Raw genomic sequence first — 18,150 nt, 5'->3', positions numbered from 1 at the left:
GCGGCACACCCCCAACTACGCACAACCCCGATGACGTCACACGCCAAGCTGCGGAGGCCCGACATTTGAAACTAGAAGCGGTACGGAGAGGAGTTAATTCCTATAGGTGAACCGGCGGCTCTAGCCGCAGATTGTCCCCATTTAGGATTATACCTCTGAGGAATTCGCCACTTTAAGTTTCTTTTGGGCCGTTAAGAAACCTCCTATGGCAGAAGGGTGAGTCTTTTACTTTCACCCTATTCCGCATCAGTGGATGCCTTGGAGGATTGAGGTTGTTGAAGCTTCCTTGGGGGGTGTGTATGTTAAGCCTATATGCCTGTTTTTCACGGAACATTGCCTTAAAGTGACATTTTAAACCGAAGTTCAGATATCCACTAGAGTGTGTTTGTTTCGCCTGGGATAATTTTCTATTGTTGTTATTGGTTTCCTTGATGCCCAGGGTTCCATAGATACTCAGGATCTGAGGACTGTTTGCCTTAATTCCAGTTACACATCTTTTCATAATATGGAAGCATCAGGTAACACACAGTTTTATTCCCTCTTACCACCCAATGATTCAGACTATGAAGGCTTAGAACTGGAGGACTTTTTTCGTAAAGAATCACAAGACATTAAATTGGGAGATTTGTTTTATTCCCTGGAGATTCTAAGGTTAAAAGAAATACGCTTGAAACTTGATACATGGCTTATTAACAAATATCTGGACTTGAATATGATCCCTAGGGGTTTGAGAGTAAGAAAGTTCCCTAACTTTGAAGTGGGAAACAATGATGATTTGATTTGTGAATGGAACAGTATTCTATCTGATTGTTCATTAAGATTAATGGGGGTACTTGTAAGGTTGAAAAGTGAACAGCTGCAGGCAGTCAGAAATGAAATCACAGTATTACAAGTAGAGCTTGAAAAATTTAAAGAAGCTAGCGAGTATTGCGAGTTTGATAAGATGTTGGTTGAAGTAGTGGAGACTTCTAGAAAAGAACTGATTAACACTAAACATAGTAAGTTTCTGCGAGACCAGAGGGATTACCATGAGAACAAAGTTTATATTTGGCATAAAAATAGAAGGCCTAGAAATAGACCTAATAAAAATAAAGCTAAAAATATTATAAACACTTCGGAGTCAGACAATGAAGAAGTGAAAGGTTGTCCCTCGGGTAAGCGCAGAAACTACAAACATAAAAAGAAGGTAACTTTTGTAACCACTGACACCACAGACGATGAACAATCTTCCTTTGCAGCTTCCACTTCAGGTGAAGACAATTCAGGGTCAGACAGTGAAGGAGCATTAGGGTTGCCCACTCCTGAGGTTCTAGCACAGGTCAGTATGATGAATGTGAATGAAAACCCCATAGGAATAGGAGCAAAGGGGGCCAAATCTAAGACCAATAGCCAAATGGGGCATAAATCACATACACATGCAGCTCTGACTGATGCTGCTAAAACTAAGAGTAATGTAAATATGGGGGCAACCCCAAAAGATAATACTCAGGTTTTTCGGTCGGCACTAAAACAACCGAGAGGAGGAGGGAGAGGCCACACCCACACCCAGATACAGCACAGGTATACCCTCAGGGAAAACAAGAACGGCAACAAAATAAAATAGGTAGTGTGGTTAATCTATCAACACACGAGCTTACAAAAGCAGAATATAGTGTTTTGAATTATGGATTGGGATTCTGTCCCAATAATAATTTCAATTTGTTTAACACCATTATTGATCTAAACAAATTTATTAGAAAATTGACCCTAGACAAACATTTTTCTACAAGTGCCGACACAAATGAAATCATGACAGAACAGATAGATGAAGTATATAATGTAACAAGTAGCACTAGAGAGAACAGGGATTTTTCTGAGACATGTGATATTATCACTTTGGAAAGTCTTTTACAAGATACTGATAATGGTGAAAGTCCAAATTTGATTAATTTTCCCAGATTTAAAAAACAGACAACCTTTTATCCCATACATAGTCGAGGGAAAGCACTTGAGTTGTTCCATAAATGTGTAGTTGATGATCTCACTAGTCTACACCAGTCAAACAAAGTCAGAAGTCACAATTTAACAGTAAATGAAAAATTGGCACTAAACAGCCTCAAAAGTAATGAATCTATCGTCATAAAAAAAGCCGATAAGGGAGGAAGTGTTGTTGTTATGGACAAAACAGCATATATTTCAGAAGCTAAAAGACAGCTAGAAGATACTACTACATATGTCACTCTAACTAGTAACCCAACTAATAGGTTTCAAAAAGAACTCTACAGTTTATTGGATGATGGCATGCAGTATGGCATTTTGGATGGGGAAACACTGAAATATCTATATGTGGTTAATCCTATCACTCCAGTGTTTCACCACCTGCCCAAAGTTCATAAATGTCTTTCCGATGTAAAGGGGCGCCCAATCGTTTCAGGCATTGGCTCCCTTTTGGAGCCATTGTCTGAATGGTTGGACGCCATCCTCCAACCAATTGTCCTCAACTTACATAGTTATATCAGGGACACGACACATGTATTGCAGCTCCTAGAAGATTTCATATGGACCACAGACCATAGTTGGTTGGCGGTGGATGTGGTATCATTATACTCCAGTATTCCACAAGATTTGGGAGTAAAAGCCATTAAATATTTTCTGGAGCTGCACTACAACATGGAGGAATACCTAATGGATTACATACTTAGGGTTACTACCTTTTTGCTGCAGCACAACTACTTCCTTTTTGAGGGCACTTACTATCTGCAGAGACAGGGCACGGCAATGGGGGCAAAATTTGCCCACTCCTATGCCAACATTTTTATGGGTTGGCTGGAAAGGTGCTTTGTCTATGCAGATAGTAATCCCTATAGGAGACATATCAGCCTGTATAGGCGCTTTATTGACGATTTACTTCTGATATGGAAATCGAGTGAGGCAGAGGCAAGTGACTTTGTGCGCTACCTTAATGAAAGTGAAAATGGTGTGAATTTCACTTTTGAGTGGAATAAATCAACCATTAACTATCTGGATGTCACCCTTAGAGGGGTTGCTGACACAGGAAAAGTCATCACCCGCCTCTATAGGAAGCCTATTTCGGGTAACACACTCCTGCATAGCAGAAGTGCTCACCCGAAGCATGTTTTCCGAGGGATAGCCAAAGGTCAGCTATTGCGGACAAGACGTATCTGTAATACTGAGACAGACTTTGAGGAAGAGAGTACACACATGGTAAATCGATTGATAGAGAGAGGGTACCAGCCCAATATGGTGGAAAATGTGGCTAAGGAGGTGAGGAAAGTGGACAGACGTGATACCTTCAGAAGTAGACCAAACAAAAAGGGTGATAATAAAATCCTTTTTGTTACTCAATACTCTTCTGAATATAATGACATTTGTAATATCATAAGAAAATATTTCCCATTGTTATATGGGGATAAGGCCTTAAAAAAGACAGTGGAAAAGGGTTTCAATTGTGTTTATTCTAGGGGTCCAACTCTAGGTAACATTTTATCTCCATCCCTTTTACCCCAAAAGGAGACATCAGCCACATGGCTAGCTGTGAATGGTACATACAAATGCAGCAGTGGCAGATGTAAGGCGTGTGACTTTATAACAGAGGGAAAGAGATTCTACTCTTATGTAACCAATGATGCATTTGATACAAAAGGATGCATCAGGTGCTCAACCCAATTCGTCGTGTACCTCATTGAATGCACTCAACATCGCCGGCAATATGTAGGTATGACTACGAGAGATGTCCGTACGAGGATACGAGAACATCTAGGATATATCAAAAATGAAAAAACTTGTTCGGCTTTGGCAAAGCATTTCATTGAGGTACACGACGGAGATGTCAGTACATTTAATTGGAGGGCAATTGAACAGATTAAGCAACCCTCAAGAGGGGGTAATAAAGATGAGATCCTAGCCAGACAGGAAGCCTTCTGGATTTTCAAACTCCGTACACAGGTGCCGGAGGGCTTCAATTCTGAGTTTGATCTCATCAATCATTGGCATTAATGAATATTTTCCACTCTGACTTTATCTGATATTTATTTTTGAGCTTATATATTAAGGGTCTTTTCAGAGGTCTGCTGAGAGTTCCATTATTACCTACACTGTTACCCTTTACATATTTATCCCATTGATTTGGACTGGTGCCCACTAGACCATATTTGTAACAATCATAATAGTTGTAATATTTGTAATACTGCCAATCTTCCACCGTGACTGATCTGGCAACAGTTTCTCTTGAAAACAAAACACAGATATATATTGTTGCAATATTGTGATTGACAAGCTGGTTTCTGCTTTATAGATTCAAACTCACGGACTGGCTATATGTATAATATATATTACTATGGGCACTTTGAATGTGTTTAAACATACTCAATAGTAACATACATGTGTTAGAAAAAATATTTTATGGCTATCATTATCAAATAGTTTTCCCATGTTTTTTCCTTAATAATAGCTCTTATGGCAAATGAATTTGTTGGCGTTATCTATCACCACACATCTGTCCAAATATTTTAAGGTTTAAAGCAATATTTGTTTATCATGAGAATGGTCCTATTATTATTGATGGCATCTATGTTTTCTAAACTAGGCGAAAAATTTAAGAGGGCCCTTACGAATTTAGTAACCATATATATATATATATATTTTTTTTTTTGTATATCGTTGGAAATATATTCATTAACAGCCTATTGAGTGTTGAATAATTAACCATTGCTATTTCTAACATGATTACACCTTAGCTCTAAATGAAAGGTTCTACAATCTATTAGTAAAGGTTTTCTCCGCTCATTGCATAGAGCTCTAACCTGCAGGCCAGCTTTCAAGATTACTAGATCATTGCATTGTATAAATTTATAAATTGTATTTTGTATTAAACAAGCGATTTAATTAATGTTCTATAGCCATAGTTGAAATATTTTCATGTTAAATGCTGCATTTAGATGCAACAAGTAATTTACTAGTAAGAGGTTAATATGTAAGGGAGGGGTTGTAACCTCCCATTAACATTGACCAATCACTGTGTTAAGCAATCCCTTTAAATATGTTCACCTCTTAAGTGACTGCAGGTTTATGATTACGGCATTGCCGAAACTAGTCAACCACCTGCATTCCTTTTACCTGTTTGCTGTGATGTGAAGTAATGTTTTAAACAAGAAGAATAAAGAATTGGTTTTTATGCACACAAGGAACCGACTGCTGCCTCATCTTTTGCTATCAATGTATATACATATTTCATATACCCACAATCCCCCAGCTCCTAAAGGTGTATTATGGATATGTTTAATTTACTATTGTATTGTAAGAACAAGGGTTGAATTTCTGTTGAAACATAAATTGTATTGTCATATAGTACTGTGTAAAGGGATCATTTACATTATACCTTCGATGTAGGTGGCAATGCTGTTTTGAATATATCGCCAGTATCAGAGCAGCATTGCCACCCACGGAAATGTATGGTAAGACGTCTCTCTGCAATTCTGCTTTTAAACAGTACTGTAAGTTCTTTGGAATTTTGACAGCTTTCTTAACTTTGTGATGCGCCTCTTTTGAATATTTTTCTGCATTGTTGCACATAAGTGCCTTAGTGTTCTCTTGTATGAACAACAACAATTTTTACAATTAAATGTCCTTTCAATAGACTTTTTTGGTGATTATTTCACTCTGCACAGTAATCTGCATAGTGTTATTCAAGATCAATGTAATGGGTGTAGCAATATCTAACCCATTGATTACTGAGGATGGATCCAATGTATATCTATGACAGCTGAGATGCATTATGTTTACACAAGTTGCTGATAAAAATGGCTTGTCAGTCACCTGCAGGTTTTCTTTTAGGGAAAATTGTCCAGAAATCACATATAAGTTCTATATCTTCTGTCCTACAGGCTCCTTAATGAGGCAACAGGATCACTTCTGGATGATGTGCAGCTTTTGAACACTCTGCAGAAATCTAAAGTAACGGCTAGTGAAGTCAGCGAGCAGCTGATGAGCAGTGAGGAAACTGAAGAGAAGATAGACACTGCTAGAGAGGTGAGGAGAGCACTCATAGAGGTGATAGAGACTTTGTTACAGAGGTAACGATAGCACTCATAGAGGTGATAGAGAATCTACTACAGAGGTGAGGATAGCACTCATATAGGTGATAGAGACTCTGCTAGAGAGGTGAGGAGAGCACTCATAGAGGTGATAGAGACTCTGCTACAGAGGTAACGATAGCACTCATAGAGGTGATAGAGAATCTGCTACAGAGGTGAGGATAGCGCTCATAGAGGTGATAGAGACTCTGCTACAGAGGTGAGGATAGCGCTCATAGAGGTAATAGAGACTCTGCTACAGAGGTAACGATAGCACTCATAGAGGTGATAGAGACTCTGCTACAGAGGTGAGGAGAGCACTCATAGAGGTGATAGAGACTCTGCTAGAGAGGTGAGGAGAGCACTCATAGAGGTGATAGAGACTCTGCTACAGAGGTAACGATAGCACTCATAGAGGTGATAGAGACTCTGCTACAGAGGTGAGGATAGCGCTCATAGAGGTGATAGAGACTCTGCTACAGAGGTGAGGATAGCACTCATAGAGGTGATAGAGACTCTGCTAGAGAGGTGAGGAGAGCACTCATAGAGGTGATAGAGACTCTGCTACAGAGGTGAGGATAGCACTCATAGAGGTGATAGAGACTCTGCTAGAGAGGTGAGGAGAGCACTCATAGAGGTGATAGAGACTCTGCTACAGAGGTGAGGATAGCACTCATAGAGGTGATAGAGACTCTGCTAAAGAGGTGAGGAGAGCACTCATAGAGGTGATAGAGACTCTGCTACAGAGGTGAGGATAGCACTCATAGAGGTGATAGAGACTCTGCTAAAGAGGTGAGGAGAGCATTCATAGAGGTGATAGAGACTCTGCAAGAGAGGTGAGGATAGCACTCATAGAGGTGATAGAGACTCTGCTAAAGAGGTGAGGAGAGCACTCATAGAGGTGATAGAGACTCTGCTAGAGAGGTGAGGATAGCGCTCATAGAGGTGATAGAGACTCTGCTACAGAGGTAATGATAGCACTCATAGAGGTGATAGAGACTCTGCTACAGAGGTAACGATAGCACTCATAGAGGTGATAGAGACTCTGCTACAGAGGTAACGATAGCACTCATAGAGGTGATAGAGACTCTGCTACAGAGGTGAGGAGAGCACTCATAGAGGTGATAGAGACTCTGCTAGAGAGGTGAGGAGAGCACTCATAGAGGTGATAGAGACTCTGCTACAGAGGTGAGGATAGCGCTCATAGAGGTGATAGAGACTCTGCTAGAGAGGTGAGGAGAGCACTCATAAAGGTGATAGAGACTCTGCTTGAGAGGTGAGGAGAGCACTCATTGTGGTTATAGAGACTCTGCAGGAGAGGTGAGGAGAGCACTCATAGAGGTGATAGAGACTGCTACAGAGGTAACGATAGCACTCATAGAGGTGATAGAGACTCTGCTACAGAGGTAACGATAGCACTCATAGCGGTGATAGAGACTCTGCTAAAGAGGTGAGGAGATCACTCATAGAGGTGATAGAGACTCTGCTAGAGAGGTGAGGAGAGCACTCATTGTGGTTATAGAGACTCTGCTAGAGAGGTGAGGAGAGCACTCATAGAGGTGATAGAGACTCTGCTACAGAGGTGAGGAGAGCACTCATAGAGGTGATAGAGACTCTGCTAGAGAGGTGAGGAGAGCACTCATAGAGGTGATAGAGACTCTGCTACAGAGGTGAGGATAGCGCTCATAGAGGTGATAGAGACTCTGCTAGAGAGGTGAGGAGAGCACTCATAAAGGTGATAGAGACTCTGCTTGAGAGGTGAGGAGAGCACTCATTGTGGTTATAGAGACTCTGCAGGAGAGGTGAGGAGAGCACTCATAGAGGTGATAGAGACTGCTACAGAGGTAACGATAGCACTCATAGAGGTGATAGAGACTCTGCTACAGGAGGTGAGGAGAGCACTCATAGAGGTGATAGAGACTCTGCTAAAGAGGTGAGGAGATCACTCATAGAGGTGATAGAGACTCTGCTAGAGAGGTGAGGAGAGCACTCATTGTGGTTATAGAGACTCTGCTAGAGAGGTGAGGAGAGCACTCATAGAGGTGATAGAGACTGCTACAGAGGTAACGATAGCACTCATAGAGGTGATAGAGACTCTGCTACAGAGGTGAGGAGAGCACTCATAGAGGTGATAGAGACTCTGCTAGAGAGGTGAGGAGAGCACTCATAGAGGTGATAGAGACTCTGCTACAGAGGTGAGGATAGCGCTCATAGAGGTGATAGAGACTCTGCTAGAGAGGTGAGGAGAGCACTCATAAAGGTGATAGAGACTCTGCTTGAGAGGTGAGGAGAGCACTCATTGTGGTTATAGAGACTCTGCAGGAGAGGTGAGGAGAGCACTCATAGAGGTGATAGAGACTGCTACAGAGGTAACGATAGCACTCATAGAGGTGATAGAGACTCTGCTACAGAGGTAACGATAGCACTCATAGCGGTGATAGAGACTCTGCTACAGGAGGTGAGGAGAGCACTCATAGAGGTGATAGAGACTCTGCTAAAGAGGTGAGGAGAGCACTCATAGAGGTGATAGAGACTGCTAGAGAGGTGAGGATAGCGCTCATAGAGGTGATAGAGACTCTGCTACAGAGGTAATGATAGCACTCATAGAGGTGATAGAGACTCTGCTACAGAGGTAACGATAGCACTCATAGAGGTGATAGAGACTCTGCTACAGAGGTAACGATAGCACTCATAGAGGTGATAGGGACTCTGCTACAGAGGTGAGGAGAGCACTCATAGAGGTGATAGAGACTCTGCTAGAGAGGTGAGGAGATCACTCATAGAGGTGATAGAGACTCTGCTAGAGAGGTGAGGAGAGCACTCATTGTGGTTATAGAGACTCTGCTAGAGAGGTGAGGAGAGCACTCATAGAGGTGATAGAGACTGCTACAGAGGTAACGATAGCACTCATAGAGGTGATAGAGACTCTGCTACAGAGGTGAGGAGAGCACTCATAGAGGTGATAGAGACTCTGCTAGAGAGGTGAGGAGAGCACTCATAGAGGTGATAGAGACTCTGCTACAGAGGTGAGGATAGCGCTCATAGAGGTGATAGAGACTCTGCTAGAGAGGTGAGGAGAGCACTCATAAAGGTGATAGAGACTCTGCTTGAGAGGTGAGGAGAGCACTCATTGTGGTTATAGAGACTCTGCAGGAGAGGTGAGGAGAGCAGTCATAGAGGTGATAGAGACTGCTACAGAGGTAACGATAGCACTCATAGAGGTGATAGAGACTCTGCTACAGAGGTAACGATAGCACTCATAGCGGTGATAGAGACTCTGCTACAGGAGGTGAGGAGAGCACTCATAGAGGTGATAGAGACTCTGCTAAAGAGGTGAGGAGAGCACTCATAGAGGTGATAGAGACTCTGCTAGAGAGGTGAGGATAGCGCTCATAGAGGTGATAGAGACTCTGCTACAGAGGTAATGATAGCACTCATAGAGGTGATAGAGACTCTGCTACAGAGGTAACGATAGCACTCATAGAGGTGATAGAGACTCTGCTACAGAGGTAACGATAGCACTCATAGAGGTGATAGGGACTCTGCTACAGAGGTGAGGAGAGCACTCATAGAGGTGATAGAGACTCTGCTAGAGAGGTGAGGAGATCACTCATAGAGGTGATAGAGACTCTGCTAGAGAGGTGAGGAGAGCACTCATTGTGGTTATAGAGACTCTGCTAGAGAGGTGAGGAGAGCACTCATAGAGGTGATAGAGACTGCTACAGAGGTAACGATAGCACTCATAGAGGTGATAGAGACTCTGCTACAGAGGTGAGGAGAGCACTCATAGAGGTGATAGAGACTCTGCTAGAGAGGTGAGGAGAGCACTCATAGAGGTGATAGAGACTCTGCTACAGAGGTGAGGATAGCGCTCATAGAGGTGATAGAGACTCTGCTAGAGAGGTGAGGAGAGCACTCATAAAGGTGATAGAGACTCAGCTTGAGAGGTGAGGAGAGCACTCATTGTGGTTATAGAGACTCTGCAGGAGAGGTGAGGAGAGCACTCATAGAGGTGATAGAGACTGCTACAGAGGTAACGATAGCACTCATAGAGGTGATAGAGACTCTGCTACAGAGGTAACGATAGCACTCATAGCGGTGATAGAGACTCTGCTACAGGAGGTGAGGAGAGCACTCATAGAGGTGATAGAGACTCTGCTACAGAGGTGAGGATAGCACTCATAGCGGTGATAGAGACTCTGCTACAGGAGGTGAGGAGAGCACTCATAGAGGTGATAGAGACTCTGCTACAGAGGTGAGGATAGCGCTCATAGCGGTGATAGAGACTCTGCTACAGGAGGTGAGGAGAGCACTCATAGAGGTGATAGAGACTCTGCTACAGAGGTAACGATAGCACTCATAGCGGTGATAGAGACTCTGCTACAGGAGGTGAGGAGAGCACTCATAGAGGTGATAGAGACTGCTACAGAGGTAACGATAGCACTCATAGGGGTGATAGAGACTCTATAATAATATAAAAAGTGCAATATATAAGTTGAATGCGGCAAAAACCCTAATACCAATAATATTTAATTAGTAAGGGGTTTAAAATCTGTGATATACCATCAATCCTAACAATTAGCCATTCACATATGGTGAATTGAGGTTTTGTGTGGTATCAAATGTGGCGAGTATGTATACTCAAATATTACAAAATCAGTGATGTGTATAATAACACGAACACCCTTCAAATGAATAATATCATAAAATCTACTGCAGAGTTAGTGCCAGTACATAGTGCATTAAACAATATATTATAAAATATTGATAATTGACCAAACAATATAATGTGATCAGACAACTTATCTAAATCAACAATTGATAATAGTGTCCCAAATCCGTGAGAAAATCCAAATCTGTGGATCCCTTGATCTCCAAGTAATAGTGGCAAGCAGCTTCCTCCAAATCTTGCTGGTTGTGTCAAGACAAAGATCTACAAGTAGGTTAGAAGAGAAAAGAAGAAGGTGCCACCATAGTGCACAATCAGTGGTTCATACACGCAGTTAGCGCAAGTATTGTGTCACAAATGCCTCCTGGTCCAGACAACTTTCTCCGGTGATGCTGTCAAAACGTACTGCACTCCAGAGCTGTAAGGAATTATCACTCCAAGATATACAGCATTATTGTCGTAATACACAGACCTCCTGAGTTCTCATATGTCACCCAGATAATTTCCCTTCATAGGGTAAATACAGCTTCAGGTCACATAAGGCTGTAATTCTATCCAGACTAGTATAAGGTCTGCAGCATATAAAATATTCCAATGTCTATATATTGTATAAAAGACTTTATTAAAAACACAAACACAACGTTTCTCGGTCCAACACAACCATTTCATCAGGTGTATTTTGCTTCCTCCAATCACAGCTTTCCCCCCAGGGTAGTCATTGCCTGAGGCCATGCTGTGATTGGAGGAAGCTGGATTAGTAATTGCTGACGTGTGAATAGAGGATCTCTAGGTGGGGGAAGCTGCTGTAGCAGTGAAAAGAAAAAAAGGTAATTTTTTTAACAAAACGGCTGCTTTGATGAATGAAAGTGCCCCTGTTTTTAATAGCATTTTTAGAAAACAGACTTTCATTCACCAAAGTTTACCTTCACTTTAATATTATGCCTATAAAATGCATTTAGGGCCAGATTACGAGTGGATCGATAACAGTTACACTCGAGCTATAAGGGGTTTATTGCGGGTATTTGTTCTTGTTGGGTTTACCGCTGGTATTATGAGATTAAAGTAAACGCAATTGCGTAAGCGCAAATTAAATTTACACTAAAATGATAACCGCATCCTCAGAGCTCTGATTAACTGTTTTGCGAAACAAAAAGGTTGCACAAAAATACATAAAAAAAACATTACAAAATACACTTACACTACATTACTCATGCGCAAACCCGATCAAATATTCTCAAGTGTGCTAACCTGACATGAAAATATGAATATTTCACATTCCAATGTTCTTCACATAGCAAAATATGTTCTATTTATTCATAAATACATATTTCTACTTATATCTAATCGTACATTGGTACAATATATCTATATATACAGTGGATATAAAAAGTCTACACACCCCTGTTAAAATGTCAGGTTTCTGTGATGTAAAAAATGAGACAAAGATAAATCATTTCAGAACTTTTTCCACCTTTAATGTGACCTATAAACTGTACAACTCAATTGAAAAACAAAATGAAATCTTTTAGGTAAAGGGAAATAAAAATAAAAAAATAAAATATTATGGTTGCATAAGTGTGAACACCCTTAAACTAATACTTTTTGAAGCACCTTTTGATTTTATTACAGCACTCAGTCTTTTTGGGTATGAGTTTTTCAGCATGGCACATCTTGACTTGGCAAGATTTGCCCACTCTTCTTTGCAAAAAACACTCTAAATCTGTCAGAATGCGAGGGCATCTCCTATGCACAGCCCTCTTCAGATCACCCCACAGATTTTGAATTGGATTCAGGTCTGGGCTCTGGCTGGGCCATCCCAAAACTTTAATCTTCTTCTGGTGAAGCCATTCCTTTGTTGATTTGGATGTATGCTTTTTGTCGTTGTCATGCTGAAAGATGAAGTTTCTCTTCATGTTCAGCTTTCTAGCAGAAGCCTGAAGGTTTTGTGCCAATATTGTCTGGTATTTGGAACTGTTCATTATTCCCTCTACCTTGACTAAGGCCCCAGTTCCAGCTGAGGAAAAACAGCCCCAAAGCATGATGCTGCCACCACCCTGCTTCACTGTGGGTATGGTGTTCTTTTGGTGATATGCAATATTGTTTTTGCGCCAAACATATCTTTTGAAATTATGGCCAAAAAGTTCAACCATGGTTTCATCAGACCAGAACACCTTTTGCAACATGCTTTTGGGAAACTTCAGATGTGTTTTTTCAAAATTTAGCCGGGCTTGGATATTTTTTTTGTAAGAAAAGGCTTCCGTCTTGCCACTCTACCCCATAGCCCAGACATATGAAGAATACGGGCGATTGTTGCCACATGTACCACACAGCCAGTACTTGTCAGATATTCCTGCAGCTCATTAATGTTGCTGTAGGCCTCTTGGCAGCCTCCCAGACCAGTTTTCTTCTCGTCTTTTCATCAATTTTGGAGGGACATCCAGTTCTTGGTAATGTCACTGTTGCACCATATTTTCTTCACTTGATGATGACTGTCTTCACTGTGTTATATGGTATATCTAATGCCTTGGAAATTCTTTTGTACCCTTCTCCTGACTGATACCTTTTAACAATGAGATCCCTCTGATGCTTTAGAAGCTCTCTGCGGACTATGGCTTTTGCTGTAGGATGCGACTAACAAAATGTCAGGAAAGACCTACTAGAACAGCTAAACTGTATTTGGGGTTAATAAGAGGCACTTTAAATGATGACAGGTGTGTACTGACTCCTATTTAACATGATTTTGAATGTGATTGTTTAATTCTGAACACAGCTACATCCCCAGTTTTAAAATGGTGTTCACACTTATGCAACCATATTATTTTAGTTTTTTATTTTTATTTCCCTTTACCTAAAAGATTTAAGTTTGTTTTTCAATTGAGTTGTACAGTTTATAGGTCACATTAAAGGTGGAAAAAGTTCTGAAATGATTAATCTATGTCTCATTTTTTTACATCACAGAAACCTGACATTTTAACAGGGGTATGTAGACTTTTTATATCCACTGTATATATAGATGATTTTTTTATTTTTATATATATATATATATATATATATATATATATATATATATATATATATATATATATATATATATGCATACTATAGATATATACAGATATATATAGGAATATCTATTTGTAAATACATAGAACATATTCCCCTATGTGCAGAACATTGGAATGTGAAATATTTACAGTAAATACACAGTATAACACTTTATTAAAACTGAATATTGAATAAATATGCTTTTTCATGTTTTTATCTACTAAACTGCAAAGGGCTCCAATGCACTTATCTGTATATGTCTATATATGTATACATATGTATTTATAAGTTTATATGCGTATATATGTCTGGAAATACATAAATATACATATAAATACATATGTACACAGATATGCTAGAAAGCTGAACATGAAGAGGAACTTCATCTTTCATTATGACAACGACCCAAAGCATACATCTAAATCAACAAAGGAATGGCTTCACCAGAAGAAGATTAACGTTTTGGAATGGCCCAGTCAGACCCCAGACCTGAATCTGTGGGGTGATCTGAAGAGGGCTGTGCACAGGAGATGCCCTCGCAATCTGACAGATTTGGAGTGTTTTTGTAAAGAAGAGTGGGCAAATCTTGCCAAGTCAAGATGTGCCATGCTGATAGACTTATACCCAAAAAGACTGAGTCTGTAATAAAATCAAAAGATGCTTCAACAAAGTATTAGTTTACGGGTGTGCACACTTATGCAACCATACTATTTTATTTTTTTATTTTTACTTCCCTCCACCTAAAAGTTTTCAGTTTGTTTTTCAATTGAGTTGTACAGTTTATAGGTCAAATTAAAGGTGGAAAAAATTCTGAAATGATTTATCTTTGTCTCATTTTTTTAGATCACAGAAACCTGACATTTTAACAGGGGTGTGTAGACTTTTTATATCCACTGTATATATTTTATATATATATATATATATATATATATATATATATATATATATATATATATATATATATATATATATATATATATATATATATATATATATATATACAGTGTATATATATATATGTGTGTATATATATATGTGTGTGTATATATATATATATATATATATGTGTGTGTGTGTATATATATATATACATATATATACATCTTTAGACATGTATATGTATGTATCTCTATGTTAAAGTCCTTTGCATGCCTGAGACCTCATATCTTTTAGTCCTTAAAACTTTTTAATGCAATTTTTTTTTTGTAACTGTTCTTTGTAATATATTTTTGATGTGTTTTGTGACACTTTTTTGTTTCACAAAACAGTTAACCAGAGCTCTGAGGACGTGCTATCCCGACTGCGCTCAAGCGATTGCATTTACTTTCAACTTGTAATACGAGCTCTACACCCAACGCGATAACCGCACGTAACTGTTAGCGCGCCACTTGTAATCTGGCCCTTCATTTCTTAAAGGGACACTGAACCCAAATTTTTTCTTTCGTGATTCAGATAGAGCATGCAATTTTAAGCAACTTTCTAATTTACTCCTATTATCAAATTTTCTTCATTCTCTTGGTATCTTTATTTGAAAAGCAAGAATGTAAGTTTAGATGCCGGCCCATTTTTGGTGAACAACCTGGGTTGTTCTTGCTGATTGGTGGATAAATTCACCCACCAATAAACAAGTGCTGTCCAGTGGACTGAACCAAAAATTGGCTGGCTCCTTAGCTTAGATGCTTTATTTATCAAATAAAGAAAGCAAGAGAACAAAGAACAATTGTTAATAGGAGTAAATTAGAAAGTTGCTTAAAATTGTGCATGCTCTATCTGAATCACAAAAGAAAAAATGTGGGTTCAGTGTCCCTTTAACATTTTAGATGGGATTGCATTTAAAATTTAATATCCTTTTAGCATTGCATTGCAAAACATCTGCATGCAAAATAGAGTCTTAAACACATTTACATTTGTCATTTTGTGGTTAATCACCATTACCTTACCTTTAAAGATTGCTTTGTTAGCAAGATGTGCATTGTTTGCAGAACAGGGACATATCCGTTGATAAACCTCTTTAGTTTTATTTATATTATCTCCTCTGCTGTGGTCAGTTAGGGACAGGTATACGTTTTCTTACTGATCACGCAATCAATGCGTAACTTGTTTTAGGGTCTGGGGACATTGGCACAATAAATAATTTAATACCTAAAACATATCATTTACCAATCATAGTTAAATGTTCTATGGGGAATTTAATTTTGACAGAAATATCTACTCCCAGCAAGCATTTTTTTCATATTCCCTGGTTATAGTCTTGTGTTTATATTTACCTTGTGCTTCCACTGAATCCATCTCTATCCTATCTTCTCTTTATATCTAGCACTCCTCATTTTGACCACAGCATTGTTTATTTCTATATCCTAACATTCACCCCGTTTTTTCAGGCTTACCGTCCCTGTGCCCAACGTGCATCCCTTCTCTTCTTTGTCCTGAATGACCTTGGACACATTGATCCCATGTATCAGTTCTCGTTGGACTCCTACATTGACCTCTTTCATCTGAGCATAGACAAGAGCCAGCGCAGTTTCAACCTAGAGGAGAGGATCACCAACCTCAATGACTGGCACACCTACTCCGTGTACAAGTGAGTGATTACAGTGTCATGCTAAGACTACAACATGTCTCTATAGCCTCCTCTAGGGGTTGTTCCCTGTGTATAAAGATAGTCTGTGGCTTTTCATCAGTCTGTGCCATTCTAGTGCTTCCTTTATGGTTCCCTTTTTATGTCCATAGATACACCTGCCGTGCTCTGTTTGAGCGGCACAAGCTCCTGTTCAGCTTCCAAATGTGTGCCAAGATCTTAGAGGTGGCTGGAAAACTTAATATGGATGAGTACAACTTCTTCCTGCGTGGCGGTGTGGTAAGTTATTAGGAGAAGGTAGCGTACCTGTGACTTTGTATTTATTACACTGTAATATGTTGGACTGAATCTGGCTTATTCCAACTGTTGTGCATGAAGAGAAATCATCAGCTTGTTTCACTTATATTGTAAAATAAATGTCTCTGCTCAACATAGTGAACTCCCCTTAACGAGATACCCAGTTCTAAGATAAACATTGTCCTGAGAAGCCTCTTAATACTGATGAGCAATCTTATAGAATCTCGCCAGACCAGAGAGCTTTAGAAAATTGTGCCTTAAATCACAGTGCAATATTAACTTAAAGTAAAAACAAATATCCTCTGGCTTAAAGGGACGCAACATTTGAAAAATAAAAGCTACATTATGAAGCTAAGGTAAGGTAGTTTATCTGCCATGCCACTAGTGTATTGCATTTTTTTAGAAATAACTCCCTGCTTACCCTAAATTAACCTAACTGTACTCAGCCCTGCTCCCTCAGCTATTTTGTTTCTTTCAAACACGCTGTAATGCTGACTGCTACTGAACTTGAAAGCACGTGTTCCAGCCGCATTCTACTACCTCTATTATAGATTTAAGCAATGGGTTTAATAGAATGCAGCTGGAGCTCACATCTTCTTGTTCATTAGTAGTGAGTGTTACAGCGTGTGATTGGCTGTACCGTGCTGCTGCCTCATGAAGAAAACAAATAGTCAAGAGAACGGGCCAGACTACCGGTAGATTAAAGGAACAGGAAATTTGAAATGAAACTTAAATGGATAGGATAGAGCATGACATGTTAAACAACTATCTAAATTACTTATATTACTAATTTTGCTTAGTTCTCTTGGTATCCTTTCTTAAAGAGTCATCGTAGGTGAGCGCAGGTGCAAGCTTGTGTCTTTAGCCATGTGGCAGCAGTGTTTGCAACTATGTATAACATTAATATAAATATTGTTGCAAACACTGCTGACATTGAGTACCAAAGACACTTGCTCACTCTAAACTCCTATCAGTCTACCTATGTTTACTCTTCAACAAAGGATACCAGGAGAACAAAGCAAATTTGATAGTAAAACGAAATTGTAAAGTTGTTTAAAATGACATGCTCTATTTGAATCATGAAACGCTCATTTTAATTTTACTGTCCCTTTAATTTGAGGTAAGAACAGTGTTACTTCTAAATCTTAATACAATATTGCTACCTAGCTTATTTAAAGGGACACAATTTTAATTTATGAAGCTTAAAGGGACACTGAACCCAAATTTTTTCTTTCGTGATTTAGATAGAGCATGAAATTTTAAGCAACTTTCTAATTTACTCCTATTATCAATTTTTCTTCGTTCTCTTGCTATCTTTATTTGAAAAAGGCATCTAAGGCTTTTTTTTTTATTCAGAACTCTGAACAGCACTTTTTTATTGGTGAATGAATTTATCCACCAATCAGCAAGGACAACCCAGGTTGTTAACCAAAAATGGGCCGGCATCTAAACTTACATTCTTGCATTTCAAATAAAGATACCAAGAGCAT

General features: G+C 39.5%; 1 protein-coding gene across 1 annotated transcript in view; it reads left to right on the top strand.

The window, feature by feature from the left end:
* Positions 1-18,150, top strand: part of DNAH2 (dynein axonemal heavy chain 2) — a 456,831-nt gene that overhangs the window by 383,592 nt on the left and 55,089 nt on the right. The window contains exons 71-73 of the mRNA XM_053719507.1: positions 5,883-6,027; positions 16,167-16,366; positions 16,516-16,642. Coding sequence (XP_053575482.1) covers positions 5,883-6,027; positions 16,167-16,366; positions 16,516-16,642 — 472 coding nt within the window. The remainder of the gene's footprint in view (positions 1-5,882; positions 6,028-16,166; positions 16,367-16,515; positions 16,643-18,150) is intronic.

Source organism: Bombina bombina, chromosome 6, assembly GCF_027579735.1.
Source record: "Bombina bombina isolate aBomBom1 chromosome 6, aBomBom1.pri, whole genome shotgun sequence".
Taxonomy (NCBI): domain Eukaryota; kingdom Metazoa; phylum Chordata; class Amphibia; order Anura; family Bombinatoridae; genus Bombina; species Bombina bombina.
Note: the sequence above shows the minus strand (reverse complement) of the source record. Positions and strands in the feature narration are given on the sequence as shown.